Source organism: Zosterops lateralis (genome assembly GCF_965231275.1).
Source record: "Zosterops lateralis genome assembly, chromosome: 13".
Classification (NCBI taxonomy): domain Eukaryota; kingdom Metazoa; phylum Chordata; class Aves; order Passeriformes; family Zosteropidae; genus Zosterops; species Zosterops lateralis.
The window spans coordinates 2419439-2439454 of record NC_139773.1 but is presented as its reverse complement, the minus strand read 5'-3'; the positions used below and the strand labels follow the sequence as shown (position 1 = coordinate 2439454).

At 48.6% G+C, this 20016-nt stretch overlaps 1 protein-coding gene across 1 annotated transcript in view; it reads left to right on the top strand.

The window, feature by feature from the left end:
• Positions 1–18523, top strand: part of NEO1 (neogenin 1) — a gene marked incomplete at its 5' end in the record, with an annotated part of 164839 nt that extends 146316 nt beyond the window's left edge. The window contains 11 exons of the mRNA XM_083871015.1: positions 16–154; positions 2946–3053; positions 5204–5398; positions 9376–9444; positions 10078–10225; positions 11728–11966; positions 12478–12570; positions 14383–14541; positions 16102–16338; positions 16837–16973; positions 18409–18523. Of these exons, the coding sequence (XP_083727141.1) occupies positions 16–154; positions 2946–3053; positions 5204–5398; positions 9376–9444; positions 10078–10225; positions 11728–11966; positions 12478–12570; positions 14383–14541; positions 16102–16338; positions 16837–16973; positions 18409–18492 (1608 nt within the window). The 3' untranslated portion in view covers positions 18493–18523. The remainder of the gene's footprint in view (positions 1–15; positions 155–2945; positions 3054–5203; positions 5399–9375; positions 9445–10077; positions 10226–11727; positions 11967–12477; positions 12571–14382; positions 14542–16101; positions 16339–16836; positions 16974–18408) is intronic.
• Positions 18524–20016: the final 1493 nt, after the last annotated feature.

The window sequence follows — 20016 nt, the reverse complement described above, 5'->3', positions numbered from 1 at the left end:
TGGTTTCCCTTTCAGACTGCAAATGCCACCACTCTGAGCTACCTGGTGACGGGGCTGAAGCCAAACACCCTCTATGAGTTCTCGGTGATGGTGACCAAGGGCAGGAGATCCAGCACCTGGAGCATGACAGCACACGGGACCACCTTTGAATTAGGTACTCTGGGATAGTCCTAAAGAAACCTCCCCCTGAAATGGTTCTGCTCATTAACACTTGCTGAATAGTTCAGTCACAAATTCTGATTAGAAAACAACAACACACTTCAAAATTGCAAGGGATGATTGCAGGAGAATTTACATCAAATTACAGAGAAGTCATGAATAATGTACCACAGTTCAGGGGCAGGAGAGAAGGAAATCTCACAAAAAGCACATTAACAGCAAATACAAAGAAACCACTTCAGCAAATAATAATTAAAACTTGCTGTAAATGTGATGATAATTGTTACAGAGTGAGAAGGTGCATGAGGCAAATGAAGACAAAAAAGTCACAGCAGGCATTAAGACATCCAAATGAGCCCTGAATTCCTGTTGAGTGTAGAACAGAGGAGGGTTTGGAGCTGCCAGGAAAAGCTCAGGCCCAGGGAGTGACTGTGAGGGCCAGGCTCTCTCCCCGACCTGCCCCTCGTTAGCTTTTCTTACCCTGCAGTGTTAAATGAACTTTGAGCAATTAAATTTACTGCTAATTATGCTTAGGGTTCTCTTTAGATGGACTGTGGAGGACAAGGAGCCCATCCAAATGAGCCCAGAGTTCTCCTTCTAAATTAAAATACAGCCAAAAAATCCAACATGCAAACAATTAGTGAGATTCTCCAGATACTCTGCCAGAGAAATTCTGCCATTTCTGCTTAAGAAAAAGCAAACCCAGGATAAAATCTGAACTCTCTGAACTTACTCTGAAGTCCCAGTGAGCTTCAGTTGCTTTTGAAAACATTGTCATGGTTTTGGGTGGGAATTCCATGATGTGGGGCCAGCTCTGGGCTGGGGCTCCTTTCCCAGCCCACATTAAACACTCCATTTGGTATTTCTGCTGACACATGTTCAATCCTCAGCCATAACTCTGCTCTGAGTGCAGGCACTGTAAAAGCTGCACAAATAAAGGGATTTTTAAGAGAATTTGACACAAAGCCCCTGAGCAAGGGCACAGTGCAGGAGGGCTCAGTGCATTTTAATAGGAAGGGTCAGGTTGAAGTGGTTGTAAGGAGTATTTGCAAATATGACCCAAAAGCTGGGGAACTAAGGAGAAAATTTAAAATAGAAATTTAAAAAAAAAAAAAAAAGGTTAAATATATTTTCTCATAACAGATCTTGTGATTTATAATACTGGCCAAATTCCTGAGTGAGTGGCTCATTCTTTTGGGATACTCCAGAGAGGTTATGTAGGACTTGCTCCTAAAAGGAAAACAGGGAATTCTGGGCTCTGTATTGTATTTCTAATCTCCTGTGGGCTACTCCTGATTTTTCTATTTTTGTTTCCTCTCAGTCCTGTTTTTTACATATTTGGGGCAGTAGTTACAGAAACTTCTGGGTTTTGGCTGTCCCTGGTTTCCAGCTCTTCATCACAGGGATAATTGGTGGCCATCCCAGAGGATTTGTGGGTGGATTTCTAATAGGTCACGTCCATAAAGCTCTGGAAATGCAGGGAGTTTAGTGGTCCTGTGGTTGTATTAAATACCCAAGGTGGATTTGCCCCCTCAGGAGCCTCCTGGATTTCAGGATGTGGCACTGCAAGGATGGTCAGTGCCCTCTGGAGGCTCCACTTCACAGCAAGTATTTCCCTTTAATGCTGGAGCAATTTGTGCTGTTTCCTGAATTTTTGTCAGGAGAGGCTGATGGGAGAAGGAAAGCTCTCCCCTCCTTTCTTCCCCTCAGTGCTGCTCTCTGGCAACCCAAGGAAAAAGGTTTGCCAGTTGTTCAGCAAATACTTCAGCATTTAAAACACCTCTGAGGTGCAGATGCCTTCCAGATTACAAATCATTCCTCAGGAGGTCAACCAGCCATGCCAGGTTTGCCCAGAGATTGTTCCCCAGAGCAGCTGTGGCTGCCCCTGGATCCCTGGCAGTGTCCTAGGCCAGGCTTGGAGCAGCCTGGGACAGTGGGAGGTGTCCCTGTCCATGGCAGGGGTGGCACTGGATGGGCTTTGAGGTCCATTCCCACCCAAACCATTCCAGGCTGGGATGATTCTAAGTTGCTGGTGGATTCACTTGCTGATTAGGATTTAAGTGCCAAATGGGCACTTCTGGGTCTGAGTCCCACCATAAACCTGGAGACAGGGAGATATTTCAGGTGCCTGCCTATATAGAATGGATCTTTCACAAGTTTGTGGGATTTTTCTGATGACTGAAGAAATTCAGATGAGAAGTCACTGGCCCCAGTTTTTTTGAGGATGGTCAGTCATGGATCACATCTGGTGCCAGGAGTGCTCTGGTGTCTCAATAGGACACAAAATAAAGATGTTTGACTTTAGTTAGAAGGCAGTAGAAATTAGAAGGTTTTACTTACAACTTATTTAGTCTTTTTATAGCATGCTGTGCTAAGAAGGCACATTATTGGTCTATAGGACTGACACTTTTTCTATTGGCTCAGTAACAGAAATAGCAAACAACACCTGTTGTTATGGAAAAGGAATATTGTTTACACCATGTTGTTTTGGGTAAAAGAAAACTGTTGAAAAGCTTTTCTTGGGAAAAGCTAGCAATTTTTAGGTTCATAAAATACTGGGTTTACACTCTGGAAAGAGGGAACTCCTTATGGGATGGAGGCACTGACACAGGATGGCATTGGCCAGTGAGGGGGTAAATCAGTGAGACCCTACAGGAGGGGAGACTTATAAAAGTAAATAGAATAACCCTAATATTCCACATGAGCTGAAGCTCATGGGCCCTAAGGTGGCTGGTTGTTCCTGTGGTGTGACAGAGCAGTGCTGACACTCTGTGTTTGTGTTGCAGTGCCAACCTCTCCCCCCAAGGACGTGACTGTGGTGAGCAAGGAGGGCAAACCCCGCACCATCATCGTCAACTGGCAGCCGCCCTCCGAGGCCAACGGCAAAATCACAGGTGGGGCTGCCCAGGGCTGCCTGCCAGGCTCTGCAGGAGCTCACATTCCTTATCTCCTCCTGCACCTCATCACAGTGTATTCAGATAACTAAATAACTGCTGTGGGAAATGGAAGAGGAGCAGAAATCCAGTTGAAAGTTTAAGGTTCTCCATAAGCTTTGCTGGTGCTGTTCTAAGAGCAGGCTTCCAGCTGTTATCCCCAGTGCCTCTGGCCCATCAGAGGTTTATTTAGGAGAAGCCATCCCAGTGCTCTTTGTCATCTTGGTGGCATTTTTGTGTCACACAACAGACTTCAAAGTTCCCCTGACAGAACCATGAGGAGTAAACTATTACTTGCCTTTAACACTGCATCATTGCCACATAGGATAAGTCACTTTTCAGAAAGTAATGATTACTGATTCCCTTCTATAATTTCTGTTCAGATTCCCATTTGGAAGGGCTTTCTAAAACAATCCACTTCAATTTTAATTTGTTTAAAGCTGAAATCAGATTTTAATGGTGTGTCTGGTTTTGGGTCTGAGCTCAGAATTAGCCATGGTGCAGAATCAAACCTGGGACACCACCTGACTGGGCAGGAGACTGAAACTGATTAAATCACTGGGAAAAGGCAGCAAAATGTTTCATCTCCATGGGAAAGGGGAATTGACTGGAGACACAGGAGCCTTTGGAGGGATTTGGCTGCCAGTGAGGTGGACAAATGTCTCACACTGGGGGCATACCCGAGGGAGGGGAGACAACTACTGAGAGCAGCATTTACCTGCACAGGGCTGGCAAAATTCTCTCATTGTCCAGCTCCAAAATCCCCTGGCAGTGAAGGGAACCCTTGGAACAGAACTGTTCAGTATTTATCAGCTTTTGCACAAGCAGCAGTTAAGAGCTTAAAAATGAACTCAAATGGTGATCCAGGGCTAAGCCTGAGTGCAGCAGGCACCAATTCCCCTTTCCCAGAGTCCATTTCCAGTTCCCTGTTCCCAGATCCCATTTCCCTGTTCCCAGAGCCCATCTCCAGCTCCCTTTCCCGAAGCATTTTTTAGGATGTGGGGCCCGAGTGCCCTCTGGTGGGAACAGCCCCTATCAGCTGAGGGCCTGGCACTAATTAATTACTCATTAACTCACTCTGTGCTATCAGTGATGCCAGAATTCTGAGGAATGATGTCATTCCATGGCTCCCTGTCTGTGGAATGCTGGACCAGTCTGGGTCCCACTTGATCGGGCATCATTAGAGCTGCTGACTAATTAGGACACTCTGAAATTAATTTAGTATTTGTGCCTCTAGGCTGTTATAATGCTTTTAGCATCACTTCATATATATATATGATAGATATATTATAGATATAGAGATATACAACAAATATATAGATAACAGATATAGCTGTTTATATAACTATATACAAATTTATAGAAATTTGTATTTCCATATATATTGCATATCAAATAAATACTTGAAGCTAGATATAGATAGAAATAATGATACAAATATATGAATAATATATCAAAATGTATAATGTATATTGTGTTGTATACCATACATATTAAATACAGGTTCAAGTCTATTTCTGTGTGTATATAAATATATCGAGGTTCAAGTATTTATTTTATGCTGATCTGTGTTTCTTGTATAAAAAAGCTACAAAGCTTTTACTGCATAATGGTTGGTGATTTCACTGTATTTTAATAACAGAACATAAACTCTTCCCATACCTCTTTATTCTGGGATATTTAGGGCAGCCTCAGTTCTCTTCAGATTCTTGTTGCCTTTGTTAATACACTGAAAAATAATGAAATAATTGTAAACACAAATTGTTTCTCTCTGTGTGAGAATGTTTTGTTGTAATTTAAATAATATCATATTGATTCTTTTAGGATGTTCTGATAATGGCAGCTTTACATTATTTTACTTTATTTTGTCTATAAATAGGTAAATGGATGGAAATAGCAATTTGTCCATGTTCAGGGAATGGTGATCAGAAATAATCTTGATATTTTGATTGGTTCAGAGGAAAGATGGAAGGGCTGGCTGATATTTGACTATGGTTTTAGTGTTTGCCAAAGTCAGAGCACACCCGGAAAGGCCCTGGTGGTTTCCCTGGCACACAGAACATCTCCCTGTCCCTTTATGTCCCTTTGTGAATTGTCTCTTCCCTGCCCAGGGTACATCATCTACTACAGCACGGACGTCAACGCCGAGATCCACGACTGGGTGATCGAGCCCGTGGTGGGGAACAGGCTCACACACCAGATCCAGGAGCTCACCCTGGACACCCCCTACTTCTTCAAGATCCAGGCCAGGAACTCCAAGGGCATGGGGCCCATGTCTGAGGCCGTGCAGTTCCGCACCCCCAAAGGTACCCGGCCCTGCAGCCCCCAGCTCTGCTCCTGCCACAGGCACCCCTGGGCTGTGCACTGACCCATCCCATGGGCCTGGAGTGAATCCCTGAGGCTGCAGCTCAGCTCTTGGGTTGTTCCACACTGCCTGGGGACCTTTGTTTCCGTTGTTACAAACCCTGTGTGTCATCTCTGCTCCTGGGAATGGGGTGGTGCAGTGGGAGCTCCTGGGATGTAACAGGCCCCTAACTCAGGAACTGATGGTCATGGGCAAATAGTAAAGGGTAAAATGGGATAGAGCTTGGGAAAAATAAAATGATGAGTTTATTGTCATAGAATCCTATCACTGAATTGGGTTGGGAGGGGCCTTTCAGCCCATCCATGGGCACAGACTCCTCCACCAGCCCAGGTTGCTCCAAGCCCTGTCCAGCCTGGCCTTGGACACTTCTCCACGTGAGTTTTAGTGCTGAGAATCAAGAGCTGTGCCCTGTGCTGTGGGAAACTTGGAATTCTGTCTCACTCTTCAAGCCTTGTGATGTGTCTCTTGTTTTTTCCTCCCTGTGCTTGCCCCACTAAGCTGAGTCCTCAGATAAAATGCCCAATGACCAAGGTAAATGAACAGCCACATTTCTCTTCTCTCCATCCCTCACTGTTCTGCTTTGCTGTCCATGTGCTGTGACGTTTTTTAAGTGGAACAGGATCCTGCTGCTCCAGCTGGGAAGGGAAGAGTTCCTGTTTGCTGACAGAGGGAGAGCTGGAAATCCTGGGTGTGGGTGGGGGGAATGTAAAGGGTTTTCTGTCGAGGTGTCGAAGAGCCAGGGGGGTTGTGCCAGCCCTGAATCCTTCTGGGGAATGGCTTTGGAGCCAGTGGTGCCCATCCAGCCCCTGCCCACACATGAGGGGGTGGAAGATCAAAGAGATTCTGGTTAGCACAAGTGCTACTTGTGAGGATTCATTCCATAATAAAGGCAGGCAAGCCCTGGAAAGCTCTGTGCAGGAGAGATTCTGCCTGTCAGCTCATTTGGAGCCCAGACTCTCCTGAGGAGCCCAGCACTGGCTCCTAAAAGCCTTAAGGTTTTAAAATGTTTGCTTGAAAAATGGGAGCTTTGAGCTTCCTCCATCGAATTAGAAGGTGGATGTCCCAGGGCACTTCTTGCTTTCTTCCAAATAACCTACAAGCCCCATAAAAAGGGAGAGAATTAGTCTGAAGGGATGAGTTAAAAAGGCCATTGGCAAACAGCTTAGACATGCAATTAAAGAGATCCTAAAGGGGCTCTGAGGGAGCTGCTCCTCACTTGGCTCCTCAGCTTGGTACTTGGAGTAATTTATTAAATGTGCTTTTACTCTGTGCCAGGTGATGCTGGTAGCAGGGGCAGTCAGGGAGTGAATTGATCCCCATCCCTGTGTGCTGGAGGTGGGGCTGAGCTTTGGGCAGCCTGGGGAGCAGATGCTCCAGGGTCATTGTCCTGCTCACCTGCAGCAGGAGGGAATCAGGGAAGGTTACAGGGTTTTAGGGGAAAGTTGCTGTTTTCTCCCTGTTCCCATTTCAGCCAGTGTTGCATCCTAAAGTAACACCTTCTCCTAGTCATGATCAATTTTATCACCTCCTATTATTTATAAATCATCAAAGCCAAGAGTTTTGTTGGAGAACTCCTACAAGGACACTGGGAGAACTGAAATGGTGGCAGTAGCTGAAATGTGGGAAAGGGGGAGGCAGAGGAAGGGCAGGAGAGGAGCTGAGGAGCTGCCCTGTGACAGCATCACTGCACTGCCAGAACCTGCAGGAAAGAGCCAGCAAAACCAAATGGAATCAATGCTCTGCCATTAGGGATCCTGTCCTTTTCTTTCTTTGTCTGCTGTAATGTTTTCCTTCTGAGCTCAGCACACAATTCTGTTTGCCCACACCCTTCTGGAGCATTGAGCTTGCTCAGAACTCAGGGCCTGCTGCTGTCAGGCTTCAGGTGGTTGCACTGGCCTCATCCTAAAGCAAAGATGAAGGTCTCTGATGGAGTAAAGCCACAGTTAAAATGTTCTGTCTGGATCCATTGCAACATGGAGGTTCACAGGCTGTATGACAAACAGTTCCAGCAAAAGCTGTCCTAAACTGTTTCTTAAAATAGGTTGCACTGCATAGGGTTCCCTGGAATTTATTTAAAGGTTTAAAATTTTGATCTGTGGGTTTAGGATCCTGAGAAGCACCTTGGTTAGGTACCTGAATTTCATGTTAAATTCCCCAGGGAGGACATGGCTTCCATGAGGATCACTGTGCATTGTCTCTCTCTGACTTACCTTGATTTGATGTCCCTTGCTGACCTCAGGGCAGTTATTCCCTTCTCTTCCACGCTGTTGTTCAGGGGCTGCACTTGGCCAAGCACATCCTTGCAGAGCTCACTGGAAGCATTCCTCATGAATAATTCTCATTCTTATCAGCTAATTTGTTGTTAATCCTGTTAATAGGCTCCACATGGGTTTTTTATGGTGCTATTTTAACAAAGCATTGCACAGCACTCTGTCAGATATTTCCTGGAGGCCTAAATGCAGTATATTTTATATATCTCTCATTATATATCTGCATAGTTACTGTTACCAGCCACGTTTATGGGCTGACATGCAGCTTTTTGAAAAGACTTGTTTTCCATAAACCAGAAAGATGGATGTAAAGTGTGTGCCAGCTCCTCTCCATCCCCTTTTCCATCATCTCACCTGTGCTAGGGCTGCTACATGAGAAGTGCTCAGGGTGTCTGACTGTCCGCCAAAGTCTTGCTGGTTCTTCATGTTCCCCTTCTCTGCCTGGAGCAGCTCCTCAGCACCAGGCTCAGGGATTCTGAGTCCATCTGGGGGGTTCCCACCTTTCCAAAACAGGTTAAGTGTCCAGACAGACACAAATACATCACACAGGAAATGTGTAAGAGGCTGTTCTGGTCTGTCTCTGCTGCTGCAGGATTATTGGTCCCCAAAAGGCACCCCTGGTGCTGTGTCCCCTCCATCCTGGCAGGTCCCATTAGTCCTGCAGTGCTTCCTTTCCATCACTGCAGGCTCCAGCTCCTCCCTGCACACACAAAACCTTCTCCTTATTCCCCTCCCCAGGTTTAGTCCCTGCCCCTGCCTGCTTTTGCCATTTATCTTTATTTCAGTTCCCAGGCTCTCACTTGAGGTTTAGTTTCCATTCGTTACACATCCTTTAACACTTCATACTTCTTGATTAAAGGGGATTTTTAACGGAAAAAAATTCCTTCTCCTAACTGGGAAGCTGCCACACTGCCTGACTTTTTGGAAGGTTTATTTTTGTAGAACAGTGTGAAAATGTGTAAAACATTCTGGATTCCTGTAACCAGAGGAACATTTGCACCATCGCTGAATGTTTCCCCTGCTCTTAGTGTTTTTGTCACTAATTTTGCATTAGTGCATTTTAATGAAAACACTGAGTGGAAGGACCAGGTTTGGATGTCACTGATTTATTGTTCCCTCAGGTTTCATCAGAACCATTTTTGTGGTGCTTTAGTGTCACTTGTAGTGTGCAGGAGGGAACAGGGAGGAGCTGAAAGCAAGTTTTTATGGATAGGCAGGGCCTTAATATTACATTTACTGTGCTTGGGATCCTCCAGCCATTTCCAGTCTCCCTCAGCTGCTGGAATTGGGTGTTGGATAATTCCTGTTTCAAGGTGATGAATTCTCAGTACAAGTATAGCAAAACCATTTGCCTCAACATGTACCTGTGCCTTACTGCAAATGGGCTTTATTAGCATTTTTAAAGTGAAATTAGGAGAGGCTGCTGAGCTATAAGAGGAAAATAATAACTGGGAAACTATTAAAAAGCTTCTTTGGAGAAGTGGCTCCTTCCTTGGAGAAGCAAGTGCTGTGCAAAGCCAAAGGGTGTTGTAGGGACAGAAAAAAAGGGGAAAAGCTGCTCCTGGGGGCTTGGGGAGGTTCTCAAGGAGGATTCAGAGGTGCTGAATTGTGTCTGTGTGTAAAATCCCACTGTGTCCAACCTTTGCAGCCTCGGGATCTGCAGGGAAGGGGAACCGCCCCATGGACTTGGGCCCAGACTACAAACCCCCCCTGGGAGGTGAGTGTGGGGCAAAGCTTCTCCTTGGTTCCACTTTAAGGTCACACAGGGAATGTTCCAGCAGCACTTGCAGAGGTGTCCCTGCTGCTGCTGAGCTCCTGTGGCATTTCCATAACCAGAGCAGCTCCCAGCGTGGTGTGAAATGGCCGCTGGAGTGGGAAATAATTCTGTAGAAACAGATGAGGAAGAAAAAGCCTCCTCTGCTCCTTCTCCTGGTCAGTGCTGCGTGTTGGGATTTCCTGTCCTCAGGGAATGCTCCCTGGTGTGGGATAAAGGGTTTTCTTTGGAGCCAAGTCACCCCTGGAGGCTCCTGACCCAACTCCAGTGCTTGGTGGCTCCAAGGGGAGCATGTGGTGCTGCAGGTTTGGCAGGATCCCAGAGTGACTCTGCTGAGAGTGCTGAGGTTTTTGTGATGATTGAGTAGGCTGCACTTAAATTGTGACAGACCTGGTAGGAAATGGATCTATAAATCAACTTCCAGATGAACAATTGTACAGAAACAGTTGGCAAATGCTAAAGAAACATTTCTCCATCCCCTCCTGCTGATGTGCAGGATTCCAGGTGGCTTTGGTGGGCACTGCTTGCTTTTCCTGTGTAACTAATAAGCCTTTTCTCCCCTCCCAACCCTCCCAGGCAGTAACAGTCCCCATGGCAGCCCCACGTCCCCCCTGGACAGCAACATGCTGCTGGTGATCATCGTGTCCGTGGGCGTCATCACCATCGTCATCGTCGTCATCGTCGCCGTCTTCTGCACCCGCCGCACCACGTCCCACCAGAAAAAGTAACAGGGCTGGGGCTGGGCCCTGCCTGCCTTAGGGAACCCTGTTCTTTAATTCTCCATGCTGCTTTAGGGTTTATTCCTTGTGGGTCCTGCAGCCTGTGGGTGCTGCTGCTGGCCTGCTTTTCCTGTCGGTGTCCCAGAGTTCCCAGCCCATCATCAGGTCACACACAAATCGGGGCAGGTGCTTCCCCGAGGAGAAATTGTCATTTACAAGTTTCCAAACTGGAGCCAATCCATGTGTTGGGAGCTGGGAGAGCTCAAGAGCTCAGGCAGCTCCTCACTCCTGCATGGGTGGGCTTAGTGCACGAGCTGTGCTTGACATGATCCAGATCTTAGTAGGATCACTGGAGTGGAATCTGAATGTGGGGCTGGATTCCTTAGAAAAGTGCTCCAAAATCCCGGTGTTTGAATCTGAATTCTTCCCTGAGAGCATCTGCATTAATGCTGCAGCAGTTATGCTCCCACTTAGGGGCTCCTGCAGGGCCTCTCTGTGTGTTCTTTGAAAGACCAGAGCTGTATTTGAAGTTTAAAAGATGCTGTTATGCAAAGTAGATCTTTAAGGAAGTGATGAAAAGCCAGGCTTGGATAATGTGGAGTTCCTGCAGCAGGAGCACCCTGCAGAGGTGCAGCAGAGGGAGCAGGGATGGAGGAGCTGGCCCTGGCACACCTAGCAGCTGGGGCTGTGCTTGGGAGGGGGCAGCAGGGATGGGCCAGTGCCAGGAGATGTGTTTGATTTTCAGGGCAGAAATAACCCTGTGAAATCTCAATTTCTGAATGCCCTCAGCCAGGGAATAACCTGATCCCTGTCACTCATCAGCTCCAGTGGGAGCAGGATTTGGGAGTCCCCCTTGCCAGAGGGGCTCTGTCAGTGACATTTAGCAATGTCTGAGCCATCCCCAGGAGCTCTGCTCTCAAAGGGACCCCTCATCCTGCTTTGCCATGGCCCAAAGTGAGGAGTCAGCTTGGAGGGAGTGCTGAAACCTACATTTTGCTTTCTCAAAATTCTGTCATCTCAAATGTCTGCCTCTCTGTGGTTTGCTGCTGCTGCTCAGCACGATGGGAGCCTCCCCAGTGGGATGTGTCCAGCCTGAGTGGGGTTGGAAGGAACATTCCTGTCATTTATCCTGTGTTCCCATTCTCTTGGGATATCTGGCTGGCTGCACCTCCCTCTCCAGCTGCTGCTGGAGCTTGGTGAGCCCAGGACGTGGGCACAGCATTGGAATGTTGTCCCAATCACCAGAATTTCTGCAAACTTCGTTCTTGCTAATGTAGGCTGGACTGCAGAGCCAGGGCTGCACATGGGGAACCATCAGATAAATTCCATGGTACCAGAGTCCAGGATGTGCTTTGAGGTGTCAGTGGGGCTTGTGTGCAAAATTCAAAGCTCCCTGCCCAGTGGGAAACTTGTGCCCAGCTGGATGCAAGAACTGAGGGGAATGCCAGTGAAAAGTTGCCTTTTCCAACAGGTGAAGAAATCTCCTTTGCTTTGCCTTCCTTCCCAGGAAACGTGCCGCCTGCAAATCCGTGAACGGCTCCCACAAGTACAAGGGCAACTCCAAAGATGTCAAACCTCCAGACCTTTGGATCCATCACGAGAGGCTGGAGCTCAAACCCATTGATAAATCCCCAGATCCCAACCCCATCATGACAGACACCCCGATCCCTCGCAATTCCCAGGACATCACCCCGGTGGACAATTCCATGGACAGCAACATCCATCAGAGGCGGAATTCCTACAGAGGTGGGAGGCCAGAAGGAGTGAAATACATTTTACTGTGGCTGGGAAAATCACTGGATTGAGAGATTGAGTTACTCTTTTCTGTTCTTATTTTCCAAGTAGTGAATTGGGTTTATCCTGGTTTCTAAGGCTCTGAAAAGCTTGGATCACATGTTGTAGTGAGAGGAAATGGAACATCCAGGAGTTTTAGCATTACTTGCTCTTGGTAAATACTGATTAGTAATGGGAAGATCATCTCACTTCATATTAAACCACTGGAGTTGTTTCTGACCTTCCAGCCCAGGGCTGAACCACTGCCAGAATTTTGCACTGGGGCCTGGAGAGTTCCTGAAGTTCCCAAAAATCCTCATCCTCACTGTCTTCTCCCACCTTCCAGGAAAGGGGGAAAGGGCTGTTTCTGTCACTGGTGACTCCAGGAGCTGCCTGGGAGCAGGAACAGAGGGAGGAGTGTTGGGATGCTGCTGTGGTTGCAGGAGCCTGGCTGCAGAGGAATAATGCTGCTGTTTCCCCTCAGGACACGAGTCAGAGGACAGCATGTCCACGCTGGCGGGGAGGAGGGGCATGAGGCCCAAGATGATGATGCCTTTTGACTCTCAGCCTCCTCAGCGTAAGTGCACACCCCCCTTCCTGCTGGAGCCACTCCCTGCTCCCAGGAAATCCCTCCTGGGCAGCAGGAACAGCTCAGGGGAGGCTCCTGAGCCCCTCCTGGTGCAGGCAGAGAGGCCGTGTTAGAAGGGGCTGGGAGTGGCTGTGCTGGGGTGAGGGCAGCAGCATGTCCAGCTCTGTCTGTCCCACTCTGGGGCTCTCCAGGGACAGCCTGTGGGCCTGGCTGCTTTTGTAGTCATTTTCTTGGGACTCTGCCAGGATCCAGCTGTTCCATAGGAGCTGGAGAGAGCTGGAATGTCTGTCAGGTTCCCCACTGTTGGTTTTCCCTCCCAGCCCAAGCAGTCACCATCCCCTTTATCTCTGCAGCTGCTGCTCTCAGAGCCTTCTCTGACTTTACTCAAAGCTCCCTGAGACCTCTTTGCCCTGGGATCCTTCTCTGATACCAAAATTACCATTGTTAGGAAATATTTTAGGAATTAAACAATGTATCTGGAGTTTTTGGCTGACTCCAAGATGGAAAGGGACTTAGCTGAACCTCTGAAGAGCCAGACTGAAACCCTGTGTGAGAACACCAATGAGAAGTTCAGGAGTTACTGTGCAGGGGCAGAACCAGGAGGTAAAATCGCACCAAGCTCACCTGGGCTGAGCTCTAGACTTCCCTGAGCTCTGTGATCATGTTCCACCTGTAGCCAGGTGCCTGCTGCCACAACTCCTCTCTTTTATAGAATTATTTCAGAGTAGTCCATTACATTTCCACTTTATTTTTGCTTTAATTAAAAACTGAACTGAGGACTTGATGTTCTTGATATCTAGCTACTTTTTTGTGTGTCCTGATTGCCCAGTTTGTGAATTTTCTTATTCTACAACCTTTTTCCGAGAATAGCATCTGGTTCTTGATTTTACACTAAGCAGTCTGATCTCCTTGTTGCCTCTCCATGTGTGAGGAGGGAGCAGAGGATGCAGTTTTACACTAAATTCCTGTGTCAAACACGGGTGTGTGACAATGTCTGTCCTATGCCAGGCTCTGGACAAACCTGGCTGTTGCCCCTCTCCATCAGCTCCTGGGGGCCCAGAGCAGGCCCAGGCCCTGCTGATGCTGAGAGCTGGAGCTTGGCTTTGAGGCTTGGACTCTCCACCCTACTTGTGAGAGCCCCAGGGGCCCCCAGGCTCTGGTTTCTGGCAGTGGAAACATCAGTGTGGGCTCTGCAGGTGCCCTTCCATGGGGAGCTCACCCTGGCACGTGGGGCCTTTCCCCATGAGCCCCACCAGGACCATTCCATGTGTCCAGCTCTGGGCCTGCACAACCTCCCATGGCTTTCTTCTACCCCCTGGAGTCTTCAGATGGAGTTATTAATGACCTCCTGAGTACTGAATGATGGTCATTCACTGTATCTTTTTAGTCTAATCTGCAGTAATGGTGTGTACCTAGTGACGTCCTCCTTTGCCTCCTGGGATACAGAAATTCCAAGGATATTGGGAAGCAAAGGGCTGTTTATTGTTTAACACACCTCATTTCCTCTTTATTAATATACTCTATATAGACAGCAGATCTGAATTCTCTTTATTCTTCTTCTGAACTTTTCCTTGGAATCAAGCAGTGCATTAAGAGCTGGTGGCAGAGTTTTTGGAGCTGTCATTGGGTGATATTTTTGTCCCAGGCATGTTTGAGGTGTGCTAACTCAGGGGTTTGAGCTGGGTTGTAAATCAGCCGAGGGTCTGGCTCCCTGCTGGAGAAGGGAGCAGGGAGGGGAGTCCCTAGGCTGTCCTGTGTGTGTGTGTGTTAAGTGTTTCTCTGTCTTGTGTTCATCCACAGCTGTGATTAGTGCTCATCCCATCCATTCCCTCGACCCCCCTCACCACCATTTCCACTCCGGCAGCCTCGCCTCTCCAACCCGCAGCTTCCTGCACCACCAGCTCAGCCCGTGGCCCCTGGGCTCTGCCATGTCCCATTCGGACAGGGCCGACTCCTCAGGTGAGACAACAACCCTCAGGGAGGTGGAACACAGGGAAACTCCTGCAAACCAGAGCCTGCAGCTGGGTCAGTCTCCTCTCTGGGCTTCCATGAGGGATGGGTTAGGTATGGACTTGACTTACAGGATGGGCTGGGTTTTCCTGGGTAGTTGGATATTGATCCTTGACATCCGTAGTGGTGTCCTTGGGAAAGGGGCTTCCATGTTTTCTACACACCTCCAAACAGGGATTCCTCCTGCTAAAACCCTGGAGAGTCTGGAACATCACATTAACTCTGAACTGCTTCATGGCATAACTTTTCCCCCAATTAATTTGAAACCAACAGGGAAGGAAAGTCCAGGCTTGGCTGCTGACAATGGGGGCACACAGAGAATGGGGTGATTTCCATGTAGCACTTTCAGGGTTGATCAGAATCATTTGCAGTAGTTTTAGAGAGCACTGAAGTCTCCAGTGCTCTGACAAGTTCCAGAGCAGTAGTATTGCTAAATGGGCACATGGGTAACATATTGGGATGAAGCCAGCCCAGAGCTTCTCTGCTTTACGGTCAACATTTGAAGGTGTCACAGCCAAAAGTGTTGTTTCCTTTATGAAAACAGTTCCTGAGGCTGCAAGATCCATTCCAGCCATGACCATTCCATGAGTCCCAGTAAATGGATTTCAAGTGTGGCTCCTCTGTGACCACCCCAGTGCTGTGTGTGCTTGAAGAGTTGCTGGTGAAAAATGCCAATCCTTTGGTACTCTGGGGTTAAGGAGGCTGCAATTCGTGTTCTGTGCTGTTTGTCTGAGGATTGGAACATGGAGATGTTGCAGTCCCAGAGTGTTGATGTGCTGTTGCTGGAGAGATGGAATCTCTCAGCTCATTCAGTTCCAGTTCAGCTGATGGTGCCCTGGGAGAGGCTGAGGCTCATTCCCTGCACAGCCCTGGCAGGAGGAGCTGTGTCCCTGATACAATCTGACAGGAGGCCAGCCTGTAATGAGCCTCACCAAGGTGGATCAGTCTCTGAGAGTGTCCAGCACTCTCAAGGTTTTGATAAATGAGAAATAACAAATGATACAGAAACAAAAGCAAAGGCCGTGCACAGGTGCAGGGAAGCCCTTACACCTGGGCTATGACACCCCAAAAAGCCCCGAGCACCTCTGTGCTCTTCCTCATGTACTTATAGGAGGGCTTTTGGCTTGCTGCCCAATAGAAACAGCTACAGGTTTTGAGAAACATTTCCAAGATCCAACCGGTGCCCCTGTGCTGGCTCCGGGCCAGTAATGGTGAGAGAAAAACAGAAAGTTCTGGCACTCCTTCCTTAAAAGTCAGGGGTGAAACCGAAACCCTCTTCCTTATGTGGAAACATCTACTTGGGTGTGGGGATGCACTGCAACATGTCCCTGTGTCCCTGCAGCTCATTCCAGTTGGGAATAACCCCAGTGCTGTGTGTGTGTGTGTTGAGCTGTGTCCCTGCAGCTCATTCCAGTTGGGAATAACCCCAGTGCTGTGTGTGTGTGTTGAGCTGTGTCCCTGCAGCCCGTTCCAGCCAGGAATAACCCCGGAGCTGTGTGTGTGTTGCAGAGTCGGTGCGGAACACACCCAGCACGGACACGATGCCGGCGGCCTCGGCCGTGCCCAGCGCGGAGCTGCCGGAGGCCGAGGGGCCGTTCCTGCCGGCCGAGGAGGAGCCCCAGGGCCCCCCCACAGCCCACGTGCGCCCCTCGCACCCCCTCAAGAGCTTCGCCGTGCCCGCCGTGCCCCCCACAGGGGGCCCCTTCGACCCCGCCCTGCCCAGCACCCCCCTGCTGACACAGCAAGGTGAGGGGAAAGGGGGGATTTTGGGAGCTCAGAACAAAGGGAGGGCAGAGCTGGGCATCAAAGGAAGGAGGGCAGAGGCTGTGGTGAGTTTTGTTGGTGTCGTTTTCTGGACATAGGTAGACAATTCAAAGCCAAAACTCCGTAACTGAAGTGTTCCCTTTCTCCTGATAGAATCCTTTTCCTTCATGGAATCATCCCAGGCTGGTTTGGGTTGCAAGGGAGCTTTAAAGCCCGTCCAGTGCCATGGGCAGGGACCCCTCCCACTATCCCAGTCTGCTCCAAAGCCCTGTCCAGGCTGACCTTGGACACTGACAAGGACCCAGGGGCAGCCACAGCCCTCACCACCCTCCCAGCCAGGAATTCCTTCCCAATATCCCATCTAGCCCTGGCAGGGGAAGGCATTGCCTGTGTCCTGTCCTTCCCCTGCTCCTTGCAGGAGCTCCCTGAGCAGGCAGCAAAGGCAGCAGCCGAGGCTGATATGTCCCCACCCTGTTGCAGGTCCCGGGCACCCCGTGCACGCGGTGAAGACGGCGTCCATCGGCACCCTGGGCAGGACCCGGCCGCCCATGCCCGTGGTGGTGCCCAGCGCCCCCGAGGTGCAGGAGACCACGCGCATGCTGGAGGACTCAGAGAGCGTAGGTACCCCTGCCCAGGAGGGCAGGACAGGCCCGGGGGGCTGCAGGGCCCTGCAGGGTACAGGGGAGAGAGGGGTGTGCTCCCACAGCTCCCCTGCCCGGGAATCTGCAGAGGAAACGGGGGGAAACACCTTCTGCAGGGAGGGTCCTGCTGAACTCTGCACTGCAGCTTCCCCAGCTCTGCAGAGCATTCCCAGTGCCATTCCCAGCTCTGCACAGCATTCCCAGTGCCATTCCTGACCTCTGCACAGCATTCCCAGTGCCATTCCCAGCTTTGCAGAGCTTTTAAGTAATGTTTGGAATGGAAGCAGCTTTTAAGGAATGGTTTGGTGTGAGGCACTGGAAGAGCTGTTTTCCTTTCCAACTGCAAGCCAAGGAGTTGCTCCTGTGGCCACGGTGTCACCTGTTAATGTACAAGCTGTGTTAATGTCACAGCTGCATCACTGTTACAGAAAATGCTCATTGGGAATTTACTTTTCCTTTTTTCCTCATTGTCTTTTTGTGACATGTTTTTTACTCTCCTGATTTTATTTCTGTATGAGCTGGTCTGGAAACTTGTTCTGGTGCCTTTTTGTGTTTCTCTCTCCTCTGCTTTATTAATTTTGTTTGGTCAGTACCAAGCCCATACTCCTCAACTAATTTGTAATATTTAAATAGAGCCATTAATGCCTTTTTTCATTAATTTATTAGTGCAAAGTAGAGCCAGCACAAAAAAAAAAAAGGTTAAATTAAATTACTGGTTCAGCTATGAGTCTTAAAATGTAAATTACCAGTTGAAATAATGTGGTTGAGGGTCGGGCAGTCATTTGAATGAATTCTGGGTTTTTAAGAGAACCTGTAGGAATGAGTTTAAGGAAGGAGTTCAAGGAATGAGTTTACTTCCAGCTGCTGCTCTTAATCCCACTCAGGATGTGCTGGGCACAGGACTGGGATGATTTTGCTGCACAGTGCAGAGGTTTGGTAAACTGGAAGTTCTTTGCTGTAGAAATGAAGGAGGTTTGTGTGTGAGAACAGGTCAGGTCTAAAACTGCTCAGAACTGGGAAGGGCTTGGTCAGGAAGGGTTTGGGCATGAGCCAGGCCACAGAAATGAGACAGCTGAGCCTAAAAACGTGTGGGTTTAGCAACTACCCTGATCCCAAAACAGCTTTGCTGAAGTGATCCCTTTGACCTGTTTTCCTGTAAAGCTGCGAAGATCCTCCTCAACTTCCTGCTTTGCTTCTAAGGCAGGGATTGAGACAGGAAAACAGAGCTTGATCAGTGGAGCTCTGAGCCCCAAGAGTAGCAGGTGGAGAAGAGGGATCTTTCATGTCATTAATTGGTGTAATGGTGGATAACTCCACTTGTGCCCATTCCTGAGGGGGGTGAGGACCTGCAGCATTGCTGGGGTTGCCGTGTGCCCCAGCAGAGTGTGAGTGACCCTTTCCCTGTCCCCAGAGCTACGAGCCAGACGAGCTGACCAAAGAAATGGCCCACCTGGAAGGACTGATGAAGGACCTCAACGCCATCACCACGGCGTGACCGCCCGCCCGCGACGCCGCGCCCGCCGCCAGCCTCGGACTCAGCCTTGCAACACAAGGAATTGTACAGAGGAAAAGCTAAAGGAAAAAAAGAAAAAATTAAAAAAAAAAAAGATAACCAGAAAGAGGGACAGCACATGAGAGCGATGGAGGGAGGAGGAGAGGAAGCAGCTGGAGGTGACCTGAGTGTCACCAGCCCTCGTCCTGCAGTGGAGCCACGTGGGATTCCAGCAGTGCCCAGCAGGATGGGCCACACCAGCCAGGCTGGGATCCAGCAGGACTAAAAAACAAAGTGGACTCGCCGTTAGGTTTTTTTTTTCTGGTCAGGTTTTGTCTCAGTGGTGTGATTGCCCTGCCTTTTCAGTGTTGGACATTTGGCATTTATGTACAATTTTATTTGTGTTTTTATTTTATCTTTTTTTATAAAAAGGAAAAAAAAGTATTGTAATAAAAAAAAAAAAAGGAGAAACTGTTGTTTTCCACAGCCTAGGCTGAGGTTTGACTGCTTGTTCTATTGTGTATGAAAATTCATTGCCAGTGTGGGTTGTTCTGTTTTGTTTTTTATTCTGCGTATAATTACGTCCCCTTCTGGCAGTTAATCCATGGCCTTTTGGGATGCTGCACTGCTCTTTGTAAGCTTTTTTTATTATTTTTATATTATAATTATTAAAAGCCTGACTTTTCTCCTCTCATCACTGTGAGATTCCCGGTCTGTTTGAATTGAGGTGTAATTGGAGAGCCTTGTTTGTCGCTTTTTGTGCAGTTTCAATATTTTGAGTGGGGGGAGAAGTAGCTGGGGGAGGGGAGGGGGATGTGGGGAGGGTTTCATTCCTGTTGTTTTCCTGTCTTTTGCCAGTGACTGGGAAGACTGAAGAACAAGGAAACATCCTGAGCTGTTCTGTGTGTCTGGTCACTGAGCGCAGGGAGAGTCTCCTTTAGGGACATTCAGAGAATTCCTGCTGGGAATTGGGCTTCTCCTGTCCAGGTGACCCCACAGGAAGCTTTTGGCAGCTGTTTTGTTGGTTTAAAGATGGAGCAGGAGCCTTGGAAGTGCAGAGTGAGAGCTCAGCAAGGCTGCAGGGCTGAAGTTCAGAGAACTTCAGGGTTTTCCCATTCCCAGGAGCCCAGATCCTGCCTGGAGAGCACTGAGTGTCCACAGTGTCCCTGTGGCCATCCCAACAGGAATCCTGCTCTGAAGGGTTCCTCCGACACAAAACAAAGCAAAAATGTATTTTTTTACACTTTGGAAACCATGTAAAAACAAACCCAGTATTGGTGAGCCAGGTGCTGTTCACAGACCTGTCTGGAAAGGGAGGAGAGGGAACAGGGAGCTCCAGGGAGGGGAGGGAACAGGGATTTTCCTTCTCTTTGTTTGTGCTTGCCTGGCTCTGGCCTTCTCTGTATTAAAAAGGGGGCTGGAGCTCAGTAAAATGAGAAAAACAAAAAAAGAGAGAAACCCCAAGCAGCTGCCAATGAACTCCTGTGCAATTTCTCTTCTAAGATAAAAGGATTCTCAAATTCCTGA